The sequence below is a fragment of the Strix aluco genome, chromosome 3, assembly GCF_031877795.1.
Source record: "Strix aluco isolate bStrAlu1 chromosome 3, bStrAlu1.hap1, whole genome shotgun sequence".
Lineage (NCBI taxonomy): Eukaryota > Metazoa > Chordata > Aves > Strigiformes > Strigidae > Strix > Strix aluco.
The window spans coordinates 50841855-50869410 of NC_133933.1; the positions used below are offsets into that span (position 1 = coordinate 50841855).

General features: G+C 42.9%; 1 protein-coding gene across 1 annotated transcript; it reads right to left on the bottom strand.

Annotated features, from left to right (window-relative positions):
• Positions 1–3698: 3698 nt before the first annotated feature.
• Positions 3699–26485, bottom strand: C3H1orf198 (chromosome 3 C1orf198 homolog). The gene is made up of 4 exons (XM_074818519.1): positions 25999–26485; positions 18053–18103; positions 8086–8637; positions 3699–6159 (listed from the first exon to the last, which is right to left on the bottom strand). Exons 1-4 carry the CDS (start codon positions 26344–26346, stop codon positions 6103–6105), a joined length of 1008 nt encoding a protein of 335 aa, XP_074674620.1. The 5' UTR covers positions 26347–26485; the 3' UTR covers positions 3699–6102.
• Between the last annotated feature and the right edge of the window lie 1071 nt (positions 26486–27556).

Genomic DNA, 27556 nt, shown 5'->3' on the forward strand with positions numbered 1-27556 from the left:
TCTGATAGAAATTACCTAGACCAGTGACTGTCTGGGCAGGGACAGGTCTCAGTCACTGGACTGTGGCTGTAGGCCAGAGGGACCTGGTTTGGTGCTTGGGCAAGTTCCTGCCATGCTGAGAATGGGCGGAGAAAATGTCATTCCTGTCAGAGAGGTGCTGGACACATCAATGATGAGGGACCGCACGGGGCTACAGGGCAGAAGCTGATTAATCTAAGTCATAAGCAAGCTTTGCTTGTTCCCAGCCAGCACTGGTGTTGAACCAGCTGGTGGAAAGGCCATACAGGAGTGTACATTGCTGTTTGCTAAGCTTGTTCTTAGTCATCTGTGCTCCTGCAACATTACTGGTGAAATCTTAGTGGTGAGGAACTTCCCTGGGGCTGTTGCGGCGTTTCAACACAGTCAGTTGAGTTAATACCACAATTAATGGGTCGACCTAAAGCTTGGGTCAAGGCTGGTGGTAGAGGTATGGTACAACTTGACCAGAGATTGGGCACTCAAAGTGGTTTGGTCTGGGATTTTTCTCTGCCTTTCTCAGCTCCTTTTAGTGGTTTCTGGAGGAAATGCAGCCAAGATCTGCATGAAATTAATATGCCATGTTTGCTCCAGTGAAAGCAAGTACCTGACACCTTGCTATGTTACTAAAATGTTTTGCAACTTTACATCTTCTTGCTAGTAAGACACTGCATGACCTTCAGTGACAGCAAGACCATTCTCTCAGTGAGATAAGAGCCAGGGAGGACAAAACAGAGGACAAGCAATAAGAAGTACTCCTGTGTGGGCAGGGCAGTGGGCCAAGAAACTCTCATCTATTGGTACTTTGCTGTGACTTTGGCCAGACTCAGTTTCTGGAGCCAGTTCAGTGTGTCTCAGACTGCAGGTCATGGGATTTGTTGATGGGCTTGGAGGCAGCGGTGCAGCCCTGGGCAGCAGCTGGCAGCAGCTCAGTCCCTCCAGCAGCTGCCAGTTGCTGCCTGCACTGCTGCCAGCCTGGTGGGAGCTCCTAGGTGTCCTGAATCACCAGCAGCAGCTCAGTTTCTCCAGGATGGAGAAGTGAAAAAAAGCTCTAATTACTGGCTCCAAGCATTTGCAGTATTCTGTGCTCTGGAAGAACTGAGCTGCAGCCAAAGAGGGGTGGAAGCCAAAGGGTTTGGTAAAACGCATGGGCCAGAGCAGGGTTTCTTAAACAAGCTTATAGGCACACACCAGAATTTTCCTCTTGGCAGATGTAAGCTCTGAAAAATGTGGCAAGGAGAGTGGGATGTTCAATCAACCCTTTAATAACAAACAGCTGTAATAAAGTCCATGCTTCCTACAAGTCAAAATAAATTTTGCCACCAAGCTAAGTGGAGTCAGTGCTTCAGCTCACGTAGCCGGGAAACATCAGGGTGTAGAGGACCCACGCGGTGAATTTTCCCCTCCCATTTAAACTTTCTTCCTTCTTCCATCACCTTTCTTTCTTCTCCCGTCTCCATTGCCATGCTGCATGCCACTGCATCTTTTCACAGTACCTGGTATTTTACAGCTACAAAAACAATCCTTATAACGTATTTTGTATCTAGCTGCAAGTAGGAGATTTTCAAAGCCTCCCTTCACTCTGGTTATTGAACTTTAGAGAACAAGTCCCAGAGACAAATGGTCAGCTGAACTTCAGGGTCACTGGCACTCTTGCCACTTTTGGTAAGAAGGGAAGCTCAGGCTGAGGTCAGGCCCTTGTGTGAACCTCTGGTTGGTCACTGAAATCACTGAACCATCCAAAAACCACAGAAGACTCTTTCCCTTCCCCAACCATTTTTTTTTCATTCCCTCATTTGTTTTGGAGACAAGCATTATAGGAAAACTGCAGTAAGCTATTTTCAGACCAGCTACATGTTTTTTGACTTGTTGGCATCCCTGTAAAACCCTGACCTGCCAAAGGCATTTAGGCCTGTATCTTGGTCCTGTGCGAGGTCCAAGTTTCACAGCCATTAGGCAGCTAGGCAATAAATGCTGTGACTTAGAGGCTGCCTAATGGAATCTTTTGCCCCAGGTAAGCTTTAAAAGTAATGTGTTGGGTTGAAGGTGAGTAGAGACACAGCTGTCTGGCTTCAGCTGAGCCTGGCTCAGGGGTGATGTCAGTAGTCCACCCCAGCAGCTGCCCTAAGATAAGGTACCTCTACTGTGCTCAACACATGAACTTGCCCTGGCAAGACAATCAGGCTGCTGGTGAGGAGCAGGGTTAGCTGTGGCCTGTCCCTTGGCATCTTCACCTTGAGCAGCAGGGAAGAGAACAGGAAGAAGCAATGCCCCTGGGAGGAGGATCTTAGGGGACAGAGGGTCTGCTGAAGGAGAGGGATGAAGTAATTGTGAGATTTTCTTCTCTGCCCCATTAGGATGGAATGAACTTGGTCTCAGATCAGCATCCTTTGGGTGCTGTTCAGTACCACCGGGGAACTGCTGGATGAGGGATGCAAACAAATCTTGTGATCGTCTCCCACCTCACCTTCATTGACTCTAGAGGGTGCTGTCAAAGCTCCCCAGATGGTGGGAGATGGAAGATGTAGATCCTTGTTGTGAACTACTTGGTTATATTATGTGTTGAGGTGTAAAGCCCACTTGCAAAAATGAAACAATAACAGAGATTTTCAATAGAGATGTAGAAAGTGTACTGTTGAGAAGAATCAGGTGTGCCTGGCTTACCGACCCTGTAAAGGCTTTCACTGGCATTAACTCATTAACTCATAAATGTAGGACAGCCAAATTACGGCTTTGTCCTCACAGTAACAAGAACATACCGATTCAAGTGGGTCACAGGCAAACTTGGACAGCAAAGCCCGGGGGCCTGTCTGTGAATAATGTCGACAAAGTCAGGTTTGTATCTCAGGGACGTGACTTGTGAGCTCCATGGGGGATGCTGTTGCTGAGCGATGAACAGGACTCTGCCTGCTCCAGCACCCACAGCCGTGACCTCAAACAAGAACCTCAGCAGCTATGACTGAAGTCACCAATAAATAAATTGATTGCTATCCTTCGGTAGGCAGCTGCAGCGTGTTCTCTACTCTGCCCTTACAAGCCTTTGCTCAGCCATGAGACCTGCTGACTCCACATGCCGAGACAACACCCAGATGCTGTGGATCTGCCTTTATTAGTGAGGACTTCCAAAAGTTAAGACAGAGCTTAAACAAGACTAAAGCAAACTCTGTGTAGGCCAGGTCCTAAATATAGTTGGAATACCACCCCTTAATTGGCTGTCGTGTCTCTCCAAACCAAGTTCTTTTTCAATGCCTTTTTAGTTGTTGGTAGAAATTCAATTCAAGTATAAACCACGACATACAGTTTTCAAATCGCTCCTGCAATACTGATCCAGATACTGCTTTGGATTACCTGAAGATATTGGGGTGGGGGTGGGAGTGTGTTAGGTTTAAGACTATTACAGTGAAGTACAAATAGATTTTAGTCTCTAGAAAAAGTCCCAAATCTCATCCTATCCCCAGCTGTCAGAAAAAATTATAAAGCAAAGATACTTCCCCAAACAGCCTCACTTAAAAGCTTGAAAAACAGTTGCAGTGTTATCTGAAAAAATTAAGTTTCTAAATTCTAGACCAGATCATTGTTGGCTGCCTCTCAGGCAGATTCAAGATGCCCCAAACAACTCCAATGGCACTGAGGAAAGCAGAGTATAAAGGACAATACACAAAGCAGAGCAAAAGCCTCGAATGTTCTATTTAAAGTGACTTTATTAAAACATTGTTAATATAAAATGTGACCAGGTACAATTTTTTTGTAAGAATGTTTAATAAAAACATATTAAAGAAAGAAGGAGCATCAACTCTTGTCAAAGCACAGGAAAAACCTACCAGGATAAGTAAAAAGTTCTGCAGCATGTTCTACCAGCTGGTCCCAATGTGTATTAGGGTCGAGTTAGCCAATGGAAGAGACAGGCAGCCCAGGTTCTTCCCTAAGAAGCTTTAAGGTATTTAGCAGAGGTTTAAAATAACACTCCTCAACAGTAGGAGGCTTTACTTTCGGATCTCCCCATATCAAAGTAAGACTAGAATGCGCATCTTCACGTTGGATTTTTAACTTTTCAGCAGCTGAATGTACAGAAAATTAGATTCACTGGTAACTGTAAACCCCAGGGTTAACATTTGTCAGCTTTGAGAAGAAGGTGCAAGTCAATTCTAATTATACACCTAAAGAATTCATGCTAAAGTTGTTCTAAGCTATATTAATGCTGGAAGCTTGTAGCAAACCAGCAGTAAAGTCCAGGCTGGTAGAAACAAACATTTTCTTAACTGCTGAATGCAGAGACAATATCCGTGAACTACAGGAGTTTGTACACCTCAGGAAGCACGTAAAGAAACTTTCAGAAGTCTATAAATAAGGCTACGCACTCAGTTATACTCTGTGGCAATCTTCCCCTTCAGCTAAGAAACCTTTTAAGAAAACACTAGAAAAACTGGAGGTTTTGGGCTTGGTGGTTCTATTTATTATTTTTTTTGCGGGGAGCGAGAGGGAAGGGGGTAGCTTACAGCATTTTCCTTGATCAATGAGTAAGTTTTAATGCTCTATCAGCATCCTCTGCTTGTTCAAAGCAAGCAGCACACCAATTAGAGGCAAGGATTCTTCCAGGACATCTCAAACCCTTCCTGTAACAAGCAGAAGAAAATCCTGCAGCATCCAATTCTGCACATTTAACTGCCCCTGGCACTGAACCAAATGTCAAGTGCTAATCCATGAGAAGCCTAGCACAATTATGGTCTGGGAGACGGTGACCTTCTTATAGCCTTGGCTGGGACCCATTAGCCCCATTAGAGCCCTGTGTTTTGCCTTCTACCCCAAACAAATGCTGTGGGACTATTGCTGAGGTAAAGGGGAAGGTCAAACCTTTGGCATTGGAGCAGACCAGTCACTGGCTGTGCGTAGGGGGAATTAAGGCTTCAAGGTGAGGTAAACACAGTGAGAGTCAGTGTGTAAATCATGCTGCATTTCAGAGACGACAGATTCAAACAACAGCTAGTCTTGTTCTCTACATTTTAAACACCAAACAAAGATCATTCGAAAGCAGAACTGGAGGCAAGTCTGCTGAGGGCCACCTTGAGACACCTCTCTGCATCTCAGGAAAAAATGTAACTCGGATGCTGAATGCTGAAGAGAATGTACCCACAAGGAGGAAAAAGCACCAAAGTTGATGAGTCCTTGAGACAATAAGCTGCTTAAAAAACGAAGAAGCCTTATACTGCTATGACCTCCCATAAACACAGTGGTTTCCTGACACAAAGGTTATCTACACTCCAGCAATTCCCAGTGCTGTACTTTCAGCACTACTATTATGAAGAGTTATGCCCTAGTAAGGAGGCAGTGAAATCATCAGGCTTGTGTTCCCTGAAGACAGTTTCTCCCATTCATCAGGTGTTGTCCCATTCCGCTCCACACACCCAAAGACTTTAATCCAAAGACCAGAAACACCTGCCATTTCCCCAGGTCATTTTTCTAACACTCTTATGTTATTTTAGCAGATTTGTAGTGTACAAACACAGTGCTTCTTTGGATCCATCATTTTGGCAATGCCTTTGCCCTCTTCAAAAGAAAGATGTTTTCAAATAAGTAGTACAAAAGTTACTTTCAAACTAAATGAAATCTAGAAATCAATGCAATTCTTCTGTATGCTTATTTTTCATACTGTTTTTGCTAGTCATCTGAAGTATGGAATTAATTACTTGCTTATTTGGAACCATTGGATGTGCAACACTATTTCTGACAAGCCATGCTATCAAGGTTTCGATAGAAAACAGCAAGCTGGTCCTGTAGGTTCCATTTCTAGGATATGGAGACTCTCATTAGTTTTTCTTTAATGTGTATGGTAACTTCTCCCATCCTCTCAATACAGTAGCTACTAAAAATTTTAACAGATATTAAAAAAATATTCAAATGAAACCACACTTCTATCACTCTTTAAAAAACAAAAATGCATATGGTATTACAAAAGTTTATACAAAGGCAACATTTAAGAGTTTGAAAGTTACTTCTAGAAAAAGACACAAATGCTAGTAAATTAACATACAAGGAGAAAGATACTCCACTCCTTCCCCAAAATTGGTTTGACGTATTCTGAAGTATCTTTTACCAGTTGTCTAGAAAATCAAAGCCAGTCTTCAAGATAACATTGCTTGTACTAGTCTGCAAGGAAAAAAAAAAAGAAGTAAGATGAGGTTGTTAATTATGGTATTACAAACTCAGTACTTGAGTGCCTATCTACAAAAGAAAGTTTAAAGTGTTGTCTGCCAATACTTCAAGCTCTTCACCTTGTTCTAGGATACCTAAGATCCTACACCAGAGAACGCTAGACACGGAAAAATACTCACAATGACCAAAAAGGCAATTCCAGATAAAAATAAAATTCTTGTAGTGATCTGCAGGTAAAATGTTACTTTTTTCCCCATGGAAAAGCTAATAAAGATCAATTTTTAGACTGGGAATTGCAGAGAATGAAACAAACACAGAAGGTAAGCATCACTAGTTCAATGGATTGCCTGTTGCAGTGACAGCCAGTTGTTTCCAGAAAACTACCCAGTTCAAAGTTTGTTAACAAGTTATTTACTAGGCTATCAAGAATACGCTCACACCTGCAGTGCTGCACTTTTAGCCATGACATTTAAGGTAATTTTAGTGTTCAGGAAGACTATTCAAGGGACACAGCTGAGTCTCTGGATTCTCTTCCTAGAGCATGGTTCTCTTCCCCAGAACAGGGAAGATAATCCAGAAAAGAGGAAACAAAGAAAATTCTATCATACTATCTTCTCTGCTACTCTCTTCCATTTTGACACGGGAGGATTGTTACCCCACAGAGAGAAAAAAAACAGGATTTTCAAACTTTCAGTTAGCTAGAAATCATTCGCAAAGGAATTAAAACTGTAACAAACCATTAATTTTTAGGAAAACTATCATGATAAAGTATTTAACTAAAATTAAAGGACTGCAGTGGTCACAATTTGTGGCAAAACAGCTCAAGAAGCATTATGTCTTGGCTTCAGAAAAAAAATAACATAGGGCTCCAAATACTGAAGTGGCTTAAGTATTGTTCTCTCCTAAGTGCTGCTGCTTACTTCTCTTGCAAATTTTTACCTCATCCTGCATCTTTCTGACCTTACATCATCTTGTCTAGAATTTAAACAATCACTGTTTGGAAAATATGGTAGAGAAAAAGCTATGTGGCATGCTTAAGGTGCACAATAATATGTCAGGCTTATGCCAGAGTGGTGCTACAGATTCCAAACAGAACTGCACAGCTCTGTTTGAAGAACCACTCCTCTACTTCAGTTTTCAGGCTTCAGATCTCCTCCTTTTCTTCCCCTCACCATGTCATATCCTGTTGTTCCCTTTCTTTTCTCACAGATCAGCATCTGCTTTTAAATAGCTTCAATTGGCTATTGAGCTGCTTAAGGTTATTTTTTGTTGTTGGGTTGTTTGGGTTTTTTTATTAAACAAAACATTGAGAAGGCTAATTCTGGAAGCTCATTCCATTTCCATTTTGGATGTTAAGAGAAAACACATTTGAAAGCAGCCCAGCTGCCCGGGACAAAGCACTGAGAAGTGGCTGTTGCGCTACCACTTAAAACAGCTGAGAAACTTGTTCACCATTCACCCCTATGCGGTGTTTAGCAGTAAAGTATCCTAGAGTCTAGTTTATCTACTTTTCAAGTCAAAAAACTTCTTTTTTCCATTGTGTTTTGCTGTTTCAAGAAAACAAACAAACAAACAAACAAACAACTCTTTTATTTGATATAGCAAGCTCTTTACCCCAAACTGTTTGGTAGCTTGATGCCAGTTAGCTACCGGATGCCATGTCAGCATTTCTGGTACTATATTAAATGATGCCTTTATCCTATGCATTTTACTACATTAAAAAATACTTGAGTGAAACAAACAATAGCAGTTTGGTTATTTGGTTAAATAGACTTCTTTAAATTTGCTGGATAAAAAGCCAGCAAGCTTAGCTATGTCTTAATGCTTTATGAATCCCCGAATCTTCCAGAGCAGCCTTGTCAGATTTTAATGTGCTATACAGTTTTAAAATCTAAGGACAGTGGATATAGCAGTCCTTACCTGTCCAGGCATTTGTGGATCTGTAAGTATAGTACCATCAGTATCTTCCTTGTTTGTCCTAGAAGATGCCAGGTCCTGTGGTGGGTCAGGAAGAAAGAAGTCATCTAGAGAACTAGTAGGGAGTTGAGTGGGTCGAGGTTTCTCCCATTCGAGAGATACAGAAGGTAGGCTGGGGGTGACAGACTTCTCTGGTTTAGTTATGCTGGGCTTCTCAGCTTTTGTCATCTCCTTTGGAGCAGACTCCTGTCTGTAAAAAGAGGGAAGGGGTTTCTCTCCTTTCTCCATGGACTTGATCTGGCTGGGGGTCAGGGACTGGAACTCAGACTTGTCTCCTTCAATCTTTGACCGCTCTGCATTTATCTTCCAGAAAGAGGACTCCTCTTCCTTTCTGGATGCTATCAACCCATCAGAGCCAGGGGTCTTCTTGGCCTGTGAAGATTTAGGGACTTGGACACCAGGTGCTGCTTTAACAGGCTGCCTCTGTTCATTTTGCAACTGGGCACCACCTTGATCTTGTATGGACAGAGATGCAATGCTGAACTCCATCTGGCTCTGTTCAGGGTTAAAGAAAAACAGTATTTCAAAGCCCTTCACAAAGACACAGTTTTGAACTTCTGATCTTGATGCATATAGATAACACCTACCCCCATGGCTAGGCAACTCCCAGACAGTAGATACCCCAGCAAAGCTAACCTATTTTCTCCATACATATCTATCTTTGTACCTACATAAAAATAATAATTTTTGAAAGTCTGAACTGTATACAAACGTAAAAGTCCTAGACCTGCTGCAGAGGAGTCAGAGAAAGCATTTGAGTTACTCAGTGCCATCCAAGATAGCAGTGCCTAGCATGCACAGCACTAAAACATTAGAATAGCGGCGCTAAACCATTAGAACAGTTGTGGATGCATTTTGAAAGCCAAAGATGTTTTACATGAAAATATAAAGCAAAAAAGCTTTACAGTGTAGTTTAAAAGGCAATCTTCCATTATAGTCTTTGAAATAGCTGGCAACAAGTTACAACTCCATCTACTTCCAAGATAAAGGATTAGACGTACGGGTATGCACAGATAAGTGGTTTTTACAATTCTAATGCCCCTCTGAAGGAAGACCAACAACTCCAGCAGGACCAGTTCTTCATTTATTGCAGAACCTTGTTTTGCTTTTACTTGCAGTGCAGATAGCTGTACTCATTTCTGAGAGGTAACACTGGGTCAAGGAAGCAAGTGACCACAGTTATAGCATGATACAGATCTTGCAAAAGCCACCCAAAAATGAACAGTACTTTAAAATGTCCATTTTACTTACCACCACTTCAGTAATCTTGATTGTCAACTAGCTGAACACTCTTTAAGCTAATGAAACTTAAGCCTTATTTCACTCAGAGAAACATGTAAGTGTTACTGTAGTTAGGAGCACAGCACCATAGCAAGTGCCAGAAAAGAACAACTTGATGCCTAGACTTTCATTTGTAAAATGGAACAAACAAGGGGGGAGAAAAAAAAATAAAAATTGTATTTACTGTTGGAGATACGCTGTTGTCATTATGGGCCCGACTAGTTTTGAAAAAATTCAGAGGACATTTCAAATACTAGCTTTTGCTACAAGCGGTAACAGGTATTTTTGAAGTTCATTGCAGATTTGTGATGTTTTCCCCATTCTACTTCATTACCTGGCCCCTCCTGAATAAAACCGCAATAGCATCTATGGGTCTGAATCTCAAACAAGCCCTAGTTGCATATCATTTTCACTAGAAGTGTTTGATCTCTAGTCCTACATTACTGTGCATGCAAAGTTCAAAGGGACTGTAGATCTAGCAGGTCTCACATGCCTAGTATTTAATATTCAGAAACTTCTCATCGAAGTGCAAATGTTAACTCAGCAACTGATTATTTACAAAACTTTTTTTTTTTTAAACAGTCAGCAGCTGACTACACGTAGTTTGATTCATGGACTAACATCTGATCTTTCAAAAGATTTAGATACATTAGATATTTTTCCAAGGTTATAGGTAAGAAAGCACCAAGTTCTGTGTTTTCATTAAGAATATACAGTGTTATCAAAAGATGCAGAACATAAACAAGCTGTAAGTAATGATAGCTCAGTGAAAATAAGGTGAGTGCAAGGATACACACTCTTATCAAACAGCTCAACACCACATCCCGCCTGCAAAAAACTAAGAGGAAAAACCTTAGCGTTTCAATGTTATTTTTTAAAAAACAAAAGTCATAACATAAACTTAAGAGCAAGAGACTTTTCCTTAGATAAATTGTGCATAAACAAACTATGGATGCAGTGATGTTGAGGATTATTTACAGTGACTGCCATTCCCTATATTAAAATATAGGGATTTATTTCCCTAAGCTCATTTGGCAATACTACCAAATAGAGATTTACCACCCTGAATTTAAGATGTTTTAAGACTTCAGAACTGGTAAAATCCCATCTTAAAAAAACCACAACAAAATATAAAATAGACCTCCACTTTCCCAATATCCAAGGGCTAAAAAAAAATCCATCTTGGAAGACTTAAGAACCTTGTCATGTAGGAATTAAAACGGTGCTACTTTCTATCCTCCAACAGTCTTCCTTTTTCTGAGTAGACTGTCCCAGGGCTCACACTAGAGATGACAGTAGCTAAAGGCCACCACAGAAGCAGTCAGTTTCAGTAAAATGATTCTTTCAGCCCCTCGGCTCACGAGAGAGGGAAGGTCAATGTCCAGAGGGCAGAGGGGCCATCACAGCCCCAGATCCACCAGCATAGTATTGGAAACAGAATCCAGGAAAAACACTGATGGGGGTGGAAGCAGGGGTCTGTTAGAACAAAAATTAGAAAAAGGAAAACCAACATGATGGCTTTGCCTTTCAGTGGCAGCAAGATGGACACGCAAAGCCAGGCCTCCCAGGAAGTTCTCGTGCTGGGGAGCAAAAGCCACTGCCTGTAGTCATGTTTTACATTCTTTCGTATGGGTCCAAACACCAGCTCAGAAGTCTGGGTTGGAAGCAGCGAAGAGCATGGCACTACAGCACAACTTCAGGCAGCTGTACCCTTTCCAATCCACTCATGGATGCTTGTTCTGGAGAGGATGCCCTCTTTGTCATTTTAGAACGGAGACCGTGGGGTGTACCTTTCCATTTCAGAAGGCAGGACCACCCAACATTTATGATTGCGTATTTGTGTCATGGAATGCTTTGGAGATCAAACTGTTCATAACCCAGAATAATCTGAAAAAAATACTTCTTTGGGAGTTTGCTTTCTCCCCCAAGGAATGTGAAGAAGACAAGACTACCCTGACAGGTTCTGAAAGCACCGCATCTCAGCATGATGTAAACACAGCCCTGAGAAGTCAGATGTGTAATTCTGCTTCTAGCATTTAGCTCGAGAAGCCAAGAACTTCTGTGGACAAGTTATTCTATTTTCATTGAAATATGTAACGCTTCTATTTGACTTTCAAGGTTACTAAAGACATCTGAACGCCTAAGAAATGTAGCTGATGAAACAAATGATTAATATACAACATCTTTCAAGTCACAAAATGGGCAATAAAGTACTATAAACACACCCCTCCAAAATACCCAACAGAGCAGCAGGAAATGTGAGTTTAATTAGTGTTCTGCTCTCAGTTTCTTACACGTGATTGCAAATTGGCAATTGATTGTGTCAGCAGGAGAGGGAGGGAAACGACATTTAAAAGACAGTTTAAAAAACATTTCCTTTTCCTTTAGGTTTGCCAGCCATGAGAATATCTTGATGCATGCACGTCTCTCCTGGCCCCAGTCAAACTTACAGTAGCAACTAGTCTGGAAGGGGCCATGCTGCGTGTTCGCTTTCCTTGCGCTTAGGCAGAGCTGCTGTGAGCTGCAGGTGTGCGCTTGACCATTTAGCAGCAGAACTGCACTTGTGGCACTCTACCAGCTGCCACCTTGGGGAAGCAAACACTGAACTCTGCGGTAAGATTTGATGGTCAAAAGTGAATTGCCATTTAGGCACAGCTTGGGATTCTAGAGATATGGTTTTGGTCCCCAGCTGCTTTCACAGATTTTATATGACTTTGAATGAGCTATAGTTTCATGTACTTTAACTCCCCATCTAAGAAATAAAATAAAAATACTTCCTTTTTCCTTCCATTTGTCCAAATTGTATTTCTGGGAACTGTTCAGCCCAGAAAGTCTCAAGAGTTTACAGACAGGCCAGTACACTCCCAACTGCAATTTCTGGAAGTTATCAGAATCTAAATAAAAGCTATTAACAGCAGTAGTGTTTTCAAGATATAGCAAGAGCAAGTCATTCTCAACACATTAAGAGAGAGAGGAGGAGAGACTGTATGTGAGAGTATGCACGAAGCAGTATTTTGAGGCAGAGAAAACCTCTGTGTTGTTTTAAGTCTTTCCCTCTGGTTTCAAACCACTGCAAAGGTTAAAATAAAGGATGTCTAGGTCTTGGATCATCTTTCTGTCTAATAAATAAAGTAATATTAAAAATAGCAGGTTTTAGGAAGTTGTGTGTCCATTTTTCCTTTAAAAGACCATATTATGGTATTTAGGAATTGTATTTATTGAATTTAAAAATTTAGGTCTAACTTCAGTCTCAAGGCAGGGATAATCCACCAAATTGTAATACTGGCTGTATATACTCATGGGAAACAATGTATTCTAAAAGAGAGGCACCACACACTAAGAACGTAGTAATTTAATAATACTGTATAAAATCAGGTCTCAGTTCATAAATCTACATTAAAAACAAGATGACCAGAAAGAACCCAGGACCTTTTTGTTTTTTAAGCATCTTATTCACTCATCAGGAATGTGTAGTATTTTACTAAACAGTCAAGCAAACACAGCCAAAACAAATTGTTGTGCTTGGCACCCTGAAAAATCCAAATTGTTGAGACAAAAACTGCAGAACACTGTCAGAAGCAACTTGTTTTAAGAACAGCCTGATATATGCAGAGTTAAGAAAGCCAGGCTTAAAATGATTTAGAAGATGACTTGACTTTGCTGAATGGACAAATCCAAAATAAATATGGGACCCAAAGTAGTTGCAGTTTTTGCTTTGTTTCCTGTGCACACTGTGGGTGTTTTCAGGATCTTTTCAGAGTCAGAAAGAAATCCTTAGATCAGCAGAGATCAATTGCGAGGGCAAAAATAGAGCAAAGCACTCAAAAGCAATATAAGTAATTTTAGTCCATACAGAAGGACAATGCCAAAGAAACATAGTGTGGAGCTTCGGAGGAAATTTCATGATCCACTCCTTGGCAATATGAACAGCATTCAAGTCTGCCACTGTTACTGGTTAGATTGAGCAAAGTCACACTGACAGCATCTGATCTGTGCAAGATTTTATGCTCAAAAACAACTGTCTAAAGATTGATACAGGTAGTTGAATCCTTAGCCAAGAACATCTGGCCATGCACATTAAAATAAACCTTGAACACAGCTACTATTACCACAAGTCGAGGGTTTTTTGCTCAAGATCTAATAGTCAAGAGTAGTCTTACAGCAGTGTTTTAAACATCTGTAGTCTAGTTTCAAAAAGGGAAGGGAAAACTCAAAACCTCAGGCATCACTCTTCTTTCCTTCCAAGGAAGCACTGCCATTTGTACCAGCTTGAAAAAAATAATCACACCGAAGTGTAGTTTGTAGCAAACAATTCTAGTATCAGGCTGCTAAGGAAGGAGACAAAAAAAATTATTTTCTGCCACTTTCTTCCTACTTAAAAAACAACAGAAAACCAACTAGGACTTGTAAAAAGAAGGATATTGAAGACTGTCTTTTAGTTTTAGATAAAGGAGACAGTTTGTAAACCACATTTTTCAGAAGTCCAACAATTTTTTTCTTTCTAAATCATCACTGGGATTAGATCACTTATGTTGCAATATAATTAGGGAATTCAGACAGGGAGGCAGCAACCAGATTATTAAAGGGATTGAAGCTTGACACTTTCTTTTTGCTTTTCTTTTTGGTTTGTTTGTTTTTAAACACACCTTGAAGCTTCTATTTCAACAAATATCTGAGGGCCTGTTGAAAGTAGGAGAGCTGAAGGAGGAAAAAGACAGGAGTTAAAAAGAAAAAAAGTATAGAAAGGACTCTCTAAAGCTACCTTTGCAACTATTCTATCTGTATCAAGACCAAGAAATTTTTTAGATGTGCATGTGTCAATTTTAAGCATTTGCAATAAAACCTGTTTTGGTTAACAGCATGCATTAGAAATAGATTCCAACTTACTCCCATTCTGCTCTGTGCATTCAGTGTGTTAGCTGAGGTGGCAGACTGAATTATATTTTCTGCCCACTAATACATTAATTTTTGAAAAAATAAGAAAAAACCACACCAAAACCAGAAAGTTCTGACTTCAGGAAGCGTTGCAAAGAAATTTTATTTCCAAACCCAGGCATGATTCTTGTTTTCCATTTATATCTTGGGGTCCGTGCTGAGTTTCACTGAATTTTTACTTCAAACAAACCAAGAAACCTCAAAGGCTAAACTCAGCCAAAACGTCAGCTTTGATCTCACTTAAACCTGAAGACATAAATAGAGTGCCCTAAATTCATAAACCTGGCTTTAGCTCCAGTTAAAAATGTAACCCATATTTCCAGATGTGTTATGTTCATGAGGGCTCCACCCATGAACCAAATCACTACCTCCAATTCAATCTCTAGTTTTCAAATGTCGGCTTATTTGTAGTGTCATGGGAACATGCTTACCAAGTAGTCTCCTTCTGAGAAAACAGTTTTCTAGTTTTCTACTAATCATATTAGTATTTTAAATGCTGTCTAACAACTAACTCAGTAATTTACACTGTATTTCTGTTTTGTTTGCCTTCTCTGAGGGTTTAAAAATGAAGAGGTAAGGCAAGAACTTTAAATACAGACCAAAGAGCTAAAAATGGTGGAGATATTCATGCAAGTGTTTGCTGTAATAGGAATGACCTAAGCCGTATTTCACATTTAAAATGAGAACGAAGCTTAAACTGAGAATGTTTAAAATGAGAACAAAGTTTACTTTTGACAGAAGTAAGGTTATCAAGCCCTTCAACAATGTTCTTCCCAAAATGACAGCAATTTAGTACACTATTCTCTGGATAAGTTTGAGAGCCATGGAATTAGGAAATCCATTGCACTAGCTACCGTGAGAGAAATTTGTCCATATTTAATCAACTGGAATCACCACTGGCATCACTGCAACAGCTGAGAGAGGCTCCGACTTGCAGAAAACATGTCCTCCCTTCTTCTCTACTCTTCTCACTACCCTCTCAGTTTTCCTGAAGTTAGTTACAAATACCGATTTTGCCGCTTTGTTTTTCTTAGTCTCGATGTTAAAAAAAAGCCCCAAAAAACTATTGATTTTTACTGATTTACATCTCTACTTTCTCCTCCTCTGCAAAAGCAGACAGTGAACACACATTCCCTTCCTCGGGTAGGCCAGAGCACATTCACGCAAAGCTGCAAAAGAACGAAGGAATTTCATTATCACAGCAATAACATGCAAAAAACCAAACCAAAAACTGCATTAAAGGGAGATCAGGGAAAAGAATCCCATCATGGGGTAGAGCTCATGGAAGAGAAAGAGCCTGACAGCCTGAAATAACAGTGGGAACACATCTGGTTCGCAAGACACCGAATGTGCATTACAATATGTCAACCTTATTAAACAGCTCATTCAGGTTTCTTCAGTTTCCCCACGCTGGACCAACTGGGCAAGGATACTTTTTCCTCAGCCGGTACCTCATGGAGAAATTGCCTTCCAATATTATCTTATTAAAGTACTGGTTAGGGAGGAGATCAAAGAGTAAGCATGAAGCAAGATCTCCACCTTTACAAATAGAAGATTCAGCAGCTGAAGGATTTGGCTGAAAGACTGACACAATATGAGGCACTGGGGAAAAATCAAAAGGAAGAATCCACACAGACCAACCAACCCACACCCCGTAAAGCCAGACAAAATGGACTCTCTAGAGTTTTGCTAAAGGAAAAGGTCATGCAACTTTTCAATGTACAGCTGAGGCAGCTTTTATCTCTGGTCTGTAAGGAGGGAGTAGGGGGAAAGAGGGAAGCACAGTTTGACTAGCTGAGACAATTCTTTCTAAAGCAACCTCCTCCCCACCTCACTTTTCTTCAGCAGTCACATGAGCGTTCCTGTATCATTCTGAGATCCTCAGTTCATTACAGAAAAGCATGAAACTACAGCACTCATCCACTGCAGTCCTTCATTTTGAGACACCAGGAGGATAGTAAAAATAATTTTAATCAGGAACGGATAAACCACAGGCTGGGTTGCAAAACACTCCACTAGACATACAAGCATTTAAAATAAAAGACAACTACCAATTAAAAAGAAAATCCATTTGAGTGCAGATGCATCTCCTCATGGATCACTAGTCAGTACATTACATGAAGCACTATCTCCAGGAAGTTCAAGTATTCAGAACTTAAAAAATCCTATCAAGGCAGAGCTTATAACTACAATTACAGCTGCCAGATTCTCAAAACTGAGTTTTAGGTTTTGCACCAAAAAGTACGAGGGAAACAACACCGCTGTCTCCAACACAGGATCTATTTCACAATAATTTCTATTATTGTCAATGAGGTCCACGCTCTTCTCACTACTTTTTTCCTGACAGCTTCACCCAAGTATACACATGCTAAAAGCCTCTTTAGTATTATACTAAGAGCCAGTGGATGCTTCTTCTAAGGGTCCTGAAAGACAGGAGGGCTTGCCTGAGCTACCAGGCTTCCACTGCAGGAAATCCTCCACTGGCTCCTGAACCTCCACAGCTTATATGGGAGTTTTAAGGCAAGTGAAGACTGGCAATGGTTTCTCTTGAACTGCAACACTGTAGGCTGCAGGGACCCAGAAGTCACATCAAGTTATAGGTTAATCAGCATCTGCAAAGCACAGATGGGGTGCTAGCTACAGACAGTGGCCTTGAGCAGGGAAGGCTGACAAGTCTAGGGTCAATTGAATTAATTTAGTATTCACTAGCATTTCCAAATAATTACTCCGTGTTAGGCTAAGATTATATTCATAAGCTCATACACAATTATCTACACAGTTCAAGGGCACGAAATGGAAGAAACAGGGGAGAAGCAGCTTTCTCTGGCAGATAAAGCTAGAGAACACAAAGTCTGAGACGTGTTTCAATTAACATGCCCACCACACCCAGTTGAGAAAGGCAATGAGATGTGTTTTCGCTCCCTGACTTTCTTCAACAAGAAGAATTAAACTTTATTTCCCACCACAAATATGGTGCAAATATATTTCCTCACACTGCAGGTTCAGAAAGATGGAGAACTCCGGCTCTGAGTTAACCTTACAAGAATCCCATCATAAATAATGCTTTAACAAAATACCAGAGCTAAAGCAAGGGGAAAAAAACCCAACAACAACAAACCCCAAACCAACACACCACAGAAAAATACATTATTTTTTGAAGGAGCTGCCTTTTGGAGAGAAAATATCACAGTGCTTCTAGCATAGCCCCAGGTTAAAAAGTTTCATTACATTCTACTACACAACAAAAAGATGAAGCATAAGACAGGCTTTAAGAAAGAATGCAATGAAGTTAGTAGGTATCTGGACCTTTCTCACCCCGTTTCTTAGCTACTTTACTCCTGACTTCAAAAGTGAAATGCAGTTATGTTTATACAACATCTGAGACACTGGTCTTGATAAACATGGGAAGTTGTTTAAAAATTTTACAATGAAAAATCAAGTAATTTGTAATGAATCAGTTTTACAGCTGCATTTGAAGCCAGAACATTAGTCCATGAAGTACATTTTGTGTTTCTGTTGATGTAAACCGAAGCACACCCGTCTTGTTTCATTTACAGGACGGTCACTTTGCACAGCTCTCACAGAATAAAGGTGACATTAGTCTATCAAGTCTCAAAATGAATACAATATAAATGCACAAGGAACAGTGTAAAATGACAAACAAACATTAAAAATAAAATTGCTGCATATTTACCTTTGTTTCCCAGGAGAACGGAGCCGAGTGTTCATCTTGCCAAGTTATGTCCTGAAATAAAATTAAAGAATGACGAAAAATCAGAAGAGCAGTTTTACCTGTGCAGGAGCATCAGATAACACTACACTGCACTACTGGAAGCATAACAACCACTACCACAGAACTTGCTACAAAGCGAGAGCACGACTTGGAGATGGCACTGATTACATTTTAAGACTGACTGAAAGCAAGTTCTCTGAGGGTCAAATATCAATTGTATACCAATTTAACCTACAAAATGTATGGAGGTTTACCTGGTCTAAACCTCTTCAAACAGTTTCTCTACAAATAGCTTTAAAACATATTGTATCTCCAGTTTTCTACTAGGCATTTTCTTTGGTAGCCACTAGCACCATACAGGGACAGAAATAACAAGAGGAGCGGGAGCCTTAGGGAAATAAAGTCCCATTTCGTCCCCTACATAGACCAAAGAGCACATGTGCAACCAGGCAGTCACGTGGCAGCAAAACAGCTGCGCACCCATCACGCCAAGCCACAGCTGGATCCAGCCCTGGCAAGACACATCATTACGCCACTTCAGTGACGATCTGTCTGAAATAAGTATTCCACGCTGTTGAAAGAACCACCTTATGCCCAGACTAAAATCCTGATCTGAAATAGCTTTTTTTAAGAATTTATTTTTCTGAAAATAATCCCAATTTGAGAAATTTAAATAATCTCTTCATACACGGCATACCCTCATGAAATACATGTGACTCATATCGAAAAAAGAAGGGGTGAAAAATAAATAAATAAATATTGTTCACATTTGTTCGTGACTTGCAACAAAACAATCACACTTCTATTCCTAGTCATGGGTGAAGCTCATTTGTACACCCAATGCTCACACTCGTAGAGGGAATAAGTTGCACCCTCCACCCTGAGTATACCAGTGCTTGGCCACCCCAGTACACCAGGGGAGGAACAGGAGTTGGAAGAGCAGATGGAAGGAGAAAGGCCAGGAGTAACCATGCACAAGGAAGGAGAGGACAGGACAAGTCCTGGAGTGCTTGTGTCACTCTCCTGCTGTTCAAAGAATAACAGAACTAGACCATGTTTTAAGCTAACACAGGAACCCCACATCTTACCATGATTTCCCTTTTCTTTATTTCTGACCTCTGCCTTTACAGAAATACACTTCTCAGACATCTGATAGCATTCTCCTGATCTGCCATCTCTTATTTCACCCTAGGCAGATTTTGCTGACCAAGGGCTATGAAACCACAATTAGAAGTGTCTGAAACCATCTCCTAACATGAAAACGTGTCATTCTCCAACTATTACTTATCTGTGAAACACGGGGTTTCTAGCAGCAAAGTATTTGTGGTATATACGAGGGTGATCCCATGCTCTTAAAAAGAACTGGGCTGATAGAGACCAACTAAAAGGAAAGGCCTGGACTCTGCTGGACCACAAATTCTGGCCAAAAAGGAGATTTAGTACAGGAAATTTTTGCCAAGAACACAAGCGTAAAATACCAGGTTCTCTCTTTCCAGGAAAAGGATACTCATATTTATTAACATTTAAGGGAAACAAAGGGAGTAAAAGTCTGCTCTTTAGTATCTCTTCTATCAGTATTTGGACTGTGGAGTGCTGCTGACCACATGGGAACCTCTTAGGTGGAATGCCTCGCAGCAGGTGAGTGTCAAATCATTTCAAAATCATTTTAGCACTGTATCCTTTGCCTCTGAAGCTCGTGGAGCTGGCGCTTCATTTCTGAAGCACGCATGACAGGAATCACAGTCCAGGAGAGAAGACAGACAGGGGAGCCGAGCCACTGGACTGAGTCACACACGCAAGAGGACCGTAACCCTTCTCTCCACATAAGTACTTGACTTCAACCACGGCAGTAAAGGACAGAAATGAAGTCCAGCAAACAGTGTAACACTCCTACATGTTGTCACAGAACCTTAAAGCTCCAGACATGCAGGCACAGCTGTCAGTTGGTTTTACCTAAGGAGTTTAAAGGAAGCTCTGACTTCTTGCCATTTACAGGACATGCAAACCAGCTGTGGATGAGTTTTAAATTTGGGAGCGAGCCAAGACCATCTTCGTCCTGGATCTGAGACAGCCAGTTCTTTATTTTCCTGTATTTGAGACAAGTGTAGACAGCACTGGGAGGGACACCTCCTTCACCCAATGCTCCCTGCACATCCTCAACCGAGTGACGACACCACTGCTGCGAGCGAGCCCTGCTGACAAACGGCTGCTCACAGAGGGACAGAAAAGCCGCAGGAGGAAGGCAGAGTCGGGGTATGGGGTTGTCGTGCACTGGGATATGTCATTCCCTACAGGACGAAGCAAGTCAGCTTCCCACTTCACAGAATCTGATGTCTTCTCAAAAGCCACTGCACTTGTTGGCACCTCAACTTGCAATCTCAACCTCCAGTTTAGGCAGACAAAAAGCTCCTGAAATGAATTAACAGTATTTTGGTACCAATTATTAAAAAGCTCTTGTCAGAAACAAAATCTAAGACCTTCACAGATTATTTCAAAACCTGGCAGTAGTAGACACTTGTTAGGCAGGAGCAGTTCCCTGAAAGAAAAGGACCATAGATTTTTCTTCTTAAATGGATGTCTCACTGTGTCTCAGGGCCGCACAGCCCAGCACACCTCAGAGCCAGTAAGTCTGAGGAGCTTTGCCCGCATTCAAGAGATCTTCCATGGGATCTAGCAAAGGATAAAATAGGGTAAGACATGGTTTGAGGATACAAAGCTTCAAGAAGCTGATGTCTATGGTTATTTGAAGTGTACTTGAAGCTAGGATGAAGGAGACAGTTGTCAGGCTCTGTCCATTGTCAGGGAAGGGACGAAAGTTTGTGGCCTCCACCTCTCGTGCCCCCGCACAGAGGACCGACTGAGAAACTGGAGAACAACACAGTTCAACAATTTCCTGTCTGATGCGCCTGATTCATGTTTATCACCAACAAAATCTGAGAAATAACTTTGCTTTCTGTAGAATAAGCAAGTTCTCACACGCCTGAAGAAAATGGGAGCAAAAGCATCAAGTATTTCAATATTCACAAAAGTAAATTATGAGTGGAAATTCTAGAGAGAAAGACTTCAAGGCTATTTATTGTCAACACAGATTAGAAGAGATCCATAACTGATCAGCTTTTGTTTTCAGCACATAACAAAGCCTTCTTCCAGAAACAAGGCAAATAAATAAACTTTTGTTCACCAGCATTAAAGAAGCTATTTGTAAGAAATGGGGCCTCATGCAACATATTTCATAGCTAAAAAAAGAGAGAGGCAAAAATCTGGCCATACACTTGACTTCGACAACCAACTGCAGAATATATAAAAAAGAATCACAAACTATGTTTGCTATATGTAGACAGCTTGTTGCAAAACAGCATCTAAATTTCAAAATGGAAGACACTGGTAGAATTATGCCAGCATATCTGGCATGAGCTCTGCTCAGGGCAGCTGACAGTAACCAGGCAGTCACAAACCCACCAACAAATGCATCTTAGAAGTACTATCAGGAACAAGACTTGCTGGTTATTGGGGTTTAACTGCACTCAAAAGCTGCCCTGCATTTTTTGTTATTTTTAAAAAGCACAAATCTGTTAACAGTCCCAACATAAAAGTTATTGCTATATTGTATGTTTGTTGCTTTAAAGCATTTTTAAGTAGGAGATAAAAGGGTCGATCTTCTGACTTGGTGCCAAAGTTCTTAAGGCTAAGCAAAACGAATACTCTATCTGCCTTCAGGTAGGTATGTCACACTTCCCTATTAAAAGATGATGAATGAAGCTAACCAAGCTCTCTTACCTGTCTTTCCTCCACATAAAATGTTTACCACCGTCTAAAGCACATAGCATTTTCTTCAATGAAAAGTTTAGTTATTTCGAGTCCAATTTTTTGAGCTGTTAAGTACCACTCAAACACTCAATACCCCTTTAAAAAACAAAACAAAACAAAAACTCTTAAAAAAAAAAAAAAGAAAAATCAGACCTTAGGTCCATGGCTACGTCGCACACTTGTGGATAAAGAGGGACAGTATTAAGAGAAGAGTGAGAACTTGTTGTAAACTGAATATCTAAACTATCTTTCACTGAACCAAACAGGGAGGGATCCAGTAGCATCAACTAACATCAAGTCAGATGCTTAACACAAGCTGACCACTACAGCAGTCAAAGGGTGGAAGTCTCTCACACACTGCTGTTTTTCCACCTATTCCCCCCATGATGGTGTATAATTTATGGTGTTAATTCAAAAATAGCCCATTTATATTACATTTACATTCAAACTTGGATTCTATTTCCAGATTTTCCTCTGCTCAGTTAACCTTATTTTCTACCACTATGAGCATTAGACAGAAATGGAGAAATGCCAGCAACTGGAGGCTTATTGGGAAAGAGGAAGCTCTGCTTGAAGGTTGCAGCCTCCAAAAGCCCTCAGCCAGAAGGCCTAGGCTGTCTAGACACAGAAAGTGATGGTGAAGCAACACATAGTCTCCTGGTGCTGGGCCCATGTGCGATGACAGCAAGACAATCTTCAGCAAACAGAACAAAACTTCCTTCATGGGGCTGTTAAATGGCTCTATTAACCTGGAAGAGATGAAAAATATATGCACGACCTAGACTACGCAACTCTAAAAAACAAGATGGAGAGGCAAGTTGAGAGATGTTGGGTTTCACTAAGAGGAGGTGTTGGAAAATACCAAGGCCTGCAACCCCATCAAGGTTATTAAGCTGGTGTAGTCTGGGGCCTGTTTCAACTAGGAAGTCTTAACTTGACACCGTGAGGCTGATGGTGGATACATAATGGCTAGCATTAGCAGCTGCATGCATCCTCACCATGACAGTGTGGTGCACACAGGTAGATGCCAAGTGACCTGGGTGCCACCCAACACCACTCTGTGCTTGAGAGAGAAACACTGGGGAATCAGGGAGCCCAATTCCCGTACTTCCACTTCTCTCATCAAGCTTTTTGAGACTTTTTAAAATACCTTCAGTTTTTTGACAGCAAGATGGGAGATTAAAAAAGCAGCTCTGGTGTCCTGGCACCGATCCCATTTAGGAACTGCATTCGCAGTGCATGTACAGCTTCAGTTATTAACTCCATGACTGGCAATGCCGCAATGAGGGTAAGATAATGGAAGAGAAGGAGCAGTGGCACTCAGCTGACTCAAGGTGTTTGCTTAGAGTCACACATGGTGCTGCAGTGCTCCTAGCACTACGAAATGACTGGATCCTGTTACTGCACATCTACTTTCTGTCATAGCCTTCCCACGCAGCCAACGTACTGAAAGGTGTTTTGAAAATGTAAGAGATGCTTATACTTTGAGAACTTACAGTCCTGGGCTACAAGTTCAGGAGATGAGTTTGGCATTAGAAAAGATATATGGGAAACAGTGGGGGTGAGAAAGAAGGAACCAACTGTCCAGAGATACAAGACCACTACATATATCCTCTGGACCACCTTATCAAAGTGGTCACGCGCATGAAATGGTGAGAGTCCTGGATGGGTAAATCAGTATCTTCAGCCTTCATCCTCGTTTTGCTTTCTCCCAAGTCCTCCAAAGAACACGAGGTGAAAGAGATCAACTTTCCACGCTTAAGCAAGCACAGGTAGATCACTACAGATTTCAACATCAGTTAACAGGGAAGATGAGCTGCGGCTGGAAACATGAAGCTTTTGGAGCAGGTGTCAGCAAGAACAACATCAGACCAAAACACTCACACAAAGCGCTGCAACATCAAGTGATCCTGAAGTATGCAAGCTACTCTCCGTTTCCTTGCCTCAGGATACCATACACCATGAGACAGGGACAGCAGCCAGGACCCATCTAATTGCCCCGAGTGAGGGCTGGGTGACCACGGCATGTTCAGCACTTACATCTTACAAAGACAGCAGTAGTACAGCTCAGTAAGCTGTCAGAGCAGAAAAGAGCAAGGTAATAAAGCTCTGTAGACAAAGCATTTGCAAGCCTGGAAAGTTGAACCAAAATGGTAAGAGACTGGCCACAGTGGCTCTGTAACAGCAGGACAAGGAGGAACAATTAGTGAGCCAGGGCAAATATCCAAAAATCAGGTCGAATACCAGCAAGGGAGCGGGGGGAGAGGAAGCTATCAGATGAGCCAGGAAAGGCTCCAATAGTGCAGCTGGAAGAACTAAAATGGAAATGGAGGATGCCAAAATGAGTAGAATCTCTTTTCTTGAGAAATATGATTTATATTAACTTCAGCTTGGAAGTCAAGGAGGAAGTCAGAGGAGGCAGATGCTTCCAAAATTACACACTGTGCATTAACTATTTTGATGAACTGTGCTTTCTTTGGCTAATGGCTACACAGACACTAACACCAACATCATTTGTATCACAGCTGTAATTTGGAGGAAGAGGGGAAAGAAAGCAACTTGCAAAATTTCAGATGGACTCCCTAGCTGTTTTATCAAGCAGGAAACTATTATTTCCATACAGTGCAGCACAATAACCCACAACATGCTTGCTTTTCTTCCAGATCCACATAATTCGAAGCAGAAAGCACAGCAGAGCTGTCTGAGACTGGAAAAGCTTTCCACGGTCATTAACCTAAATCCTTTTGCCACTAACTTCAGGTTTAGGTTTCCTTCCAAAGACTGCCTGCACAACTAAATTTGCTGTCTTGTGCCCTTCTAGACCTCTTTTTCACCAGGAGTTATAGTCTATTACTAGCAAATATTTACCCAGAGTTTCTGGTACCACGGGCTAAACAAAACTGAGCCTGACTGCGCGTTCACACCGGCACACCTTCCTGACAGGTGAAACACAGGCAGCAGTCTTCCAGCACAAAGCCGGTCAGGAACCATGACGCCGATTATCTATGTGCTTCAAAGGCTTCTTGCAAACCCCACTGCAAGGGATAGTGGTGAGGCGGCTAAAAGCAGCACTGATCTCTTTAAATTGGATTGATGATTACAAATGCAGAAGCAGATTATTTTTTTCTTGTAGAAACCACATAAGTTAATTAACAATAGGTCATTTTAAAATATTATATGAACATCGTGAAAGATATCAGCTCTGTAATCGTACGAAGATGTAGAAGAAAACAAGACAAAGGAAATCTAATATGCAGAATAACAGAGATACAGTATCTGAAGAGCACCGACAGGCAAGCATTGTTAGACCTTCCTTTTCAAGGGATCACACTCAGTAACATGACCCACTGCTCCAGACCAGGTGCCCTTATACCTATGGATTTCTGGAAGGGCTGCTATGCTTCACCATTAGACAGATGGCTCTCAGAAGCTTCAAAATCCATATTTTTTGCCATCTATCTTTCCACACCCTTGTTTTTCCTGGCACATGACATGGAACAGGCTGCATTTTTTTAAGGTGTCAAAAATACCAAGGGCTGGAATGTTTTCAGCGTTGTATTTTTAACTGTGTCTAAAATTAGAAACAAAAAGGAAGGTATTTAATTCAGTGTAAACATTCTCTAGAGCCCATTTTCAGCAAGGGACTACTTCCAGAGCTAGCCACGGCCATGCCCCGCTTTCGAGGGCGAGCTGGTACCGGCCTCTTCGGTAAGTCTCCGCTTTGCGAAATCCACTTTAGGGTTACTTCTGCTGATCTCGGACAAACTTGGACTTGGTGCCTTTACTGCTTTTAGGGTCTGACCGAGCCCCCTCGCTTACAGTACAACATCCCGCCCCCCCCCCACAGTCGCGGCGGGGCGGGGAGAAAGCAATCTCAGCACCGGGTCCACTCCGCCCGCTGCCAACCCCCAGGACCGCCCGCTCCTCTCCACAGCCGAGCCGCGGCTCGCCGGCGCCACACGCCCGCAGAAGCAGCCGCGGCCCCCGCCCCCCCCCCCGCCCCTGCGGAGCCCCCTCCGGCAGCCGCCCCGGGCGCTGAGGCGGGGCGGGCCCGTCCCCGGCCCCACGCCGCCCCGCGCCGCCCCGCCCCGCGCGCCTACCTCGTCGCCGAAGCGCACCACCTTCTGGCCGGTGCTGAGGCGGAGGCTGGGGTAGGAGGCGGGCGGCGCGGCGGGCCGGGCGGCGCCGCGGTGCGCGGCGTAGCGGGCCTGGACGTGCGGCTCCACCAGGCACTTGTCGATGATCTCGTCCTGCTGGCGGGGCGGCAGCCGCTCCCACTCGGGCCCGTAGCGCTCGCGGATCCGCTCCTTCTCCGCCATGATCTTGCGCGCCATAGGGCTCAGCGAGGAGAAGTAGCTGAACCGCTTGCGCTCCCGCTCGTCCAGCGGCCGGTTGCCGTTCATCACCGCCGTGCGGGAGGCGGCGATCGCCGCCGCCATGGAGGCCATGGCCACCCCCGCCGCCGCCAGCCCCGCGCGCACCGAGCCGGGCGCGCTCGCACGGCGGGAATGGGAACGGGAATGGGAACGGGAACCGCCTCCTCCGCCGCCGCCCCCCGCCTCCTCCTCCTCCCTTCCCTTCCCTGCTCCGCTCCCCGCCTGCAAACACCGCCTCTCCTCGCTCCCTATAAAGGCCGCCGCCCCGCACACCCCGCCTCCCGCACGCCCGGCCGGCCTCCCCCGCGGCGCTCCGGGGCGGGGGCAGGCGGCTGTTCTCCCTCTGCCCGGCGGGAGCAGCCCGAGCGGCCGACGGTACCGCTACCGGCGATAGCGCGGGGCGGAGCGGGTGGGAGCCAGCCCCAGGCTGCGGCCCTCAGTGCCCCTGCCCGCAGCGCTGGGCTCCCACAGCCCTCCGCCTCCTCCCCCCGGGAGGCGAGCAGGAGGATCCCACGCTGCCGGGGCCAGGAGCACCGGGAAAGGACTTGCCTCAGCCAGTAGGGCAGCACGGGAGCGAGGAACGCGCCTCTCCCAACTCCTCAGGAAGTCTTGTTTCTTAACGTGACAGAAGGTCCCGCGGCTCCTGGCAGAAGAGGCATCACGCCGGGCATGGGCTATTTCGCCCAACTCAACAGGTTCAGCAGAAGTCAGTCCTAAGCCTCTGTGTTATTTTGGTAAAATAAAAGTGTTACTGCGCGACTGTAACAAGTCCACAGAGCAGGCACTAGCTATATCTGTAAAACAGATTTTCTGTAGGCTGAAATAACCAGGTTTTTTAGGCTTAGGTGTACTGCAGGAGGAAGAACGGCAGGTAGAAGGTAGTTGGTGAAGAATAATTGTGGCACAACACCAACATCTTAAAAGATTATTTCATTGCCAAACCCTTCCAACTTTCTGAAATAGAGTTGCCAGCATTACGACCAGCTTGTGGTCAGGAGCAGGGTTCTGTTCAGCCTTAGCTCTTTTCTCTGCAGCTATTTTTCTGTACTTACAGGAAGATCCAGTGTTAAATCAGCCTTTGCTCCAGGACCCTGCTCGTTCTATTGGCCCTTCTCCATGCTCGGTGCTGTCTGAAGTCATCTATTGACCACGGGTGGACAGAGTTGTCCGCCAGAACTCCCCAATACACCAGTATTGCAGAGGACAGCCCATCAGTGCAGTGTAACATCCTTAAAAAATTCTTGACTAAGAATATCTTTCCTGGCATAGGCGAGGGTTTTTA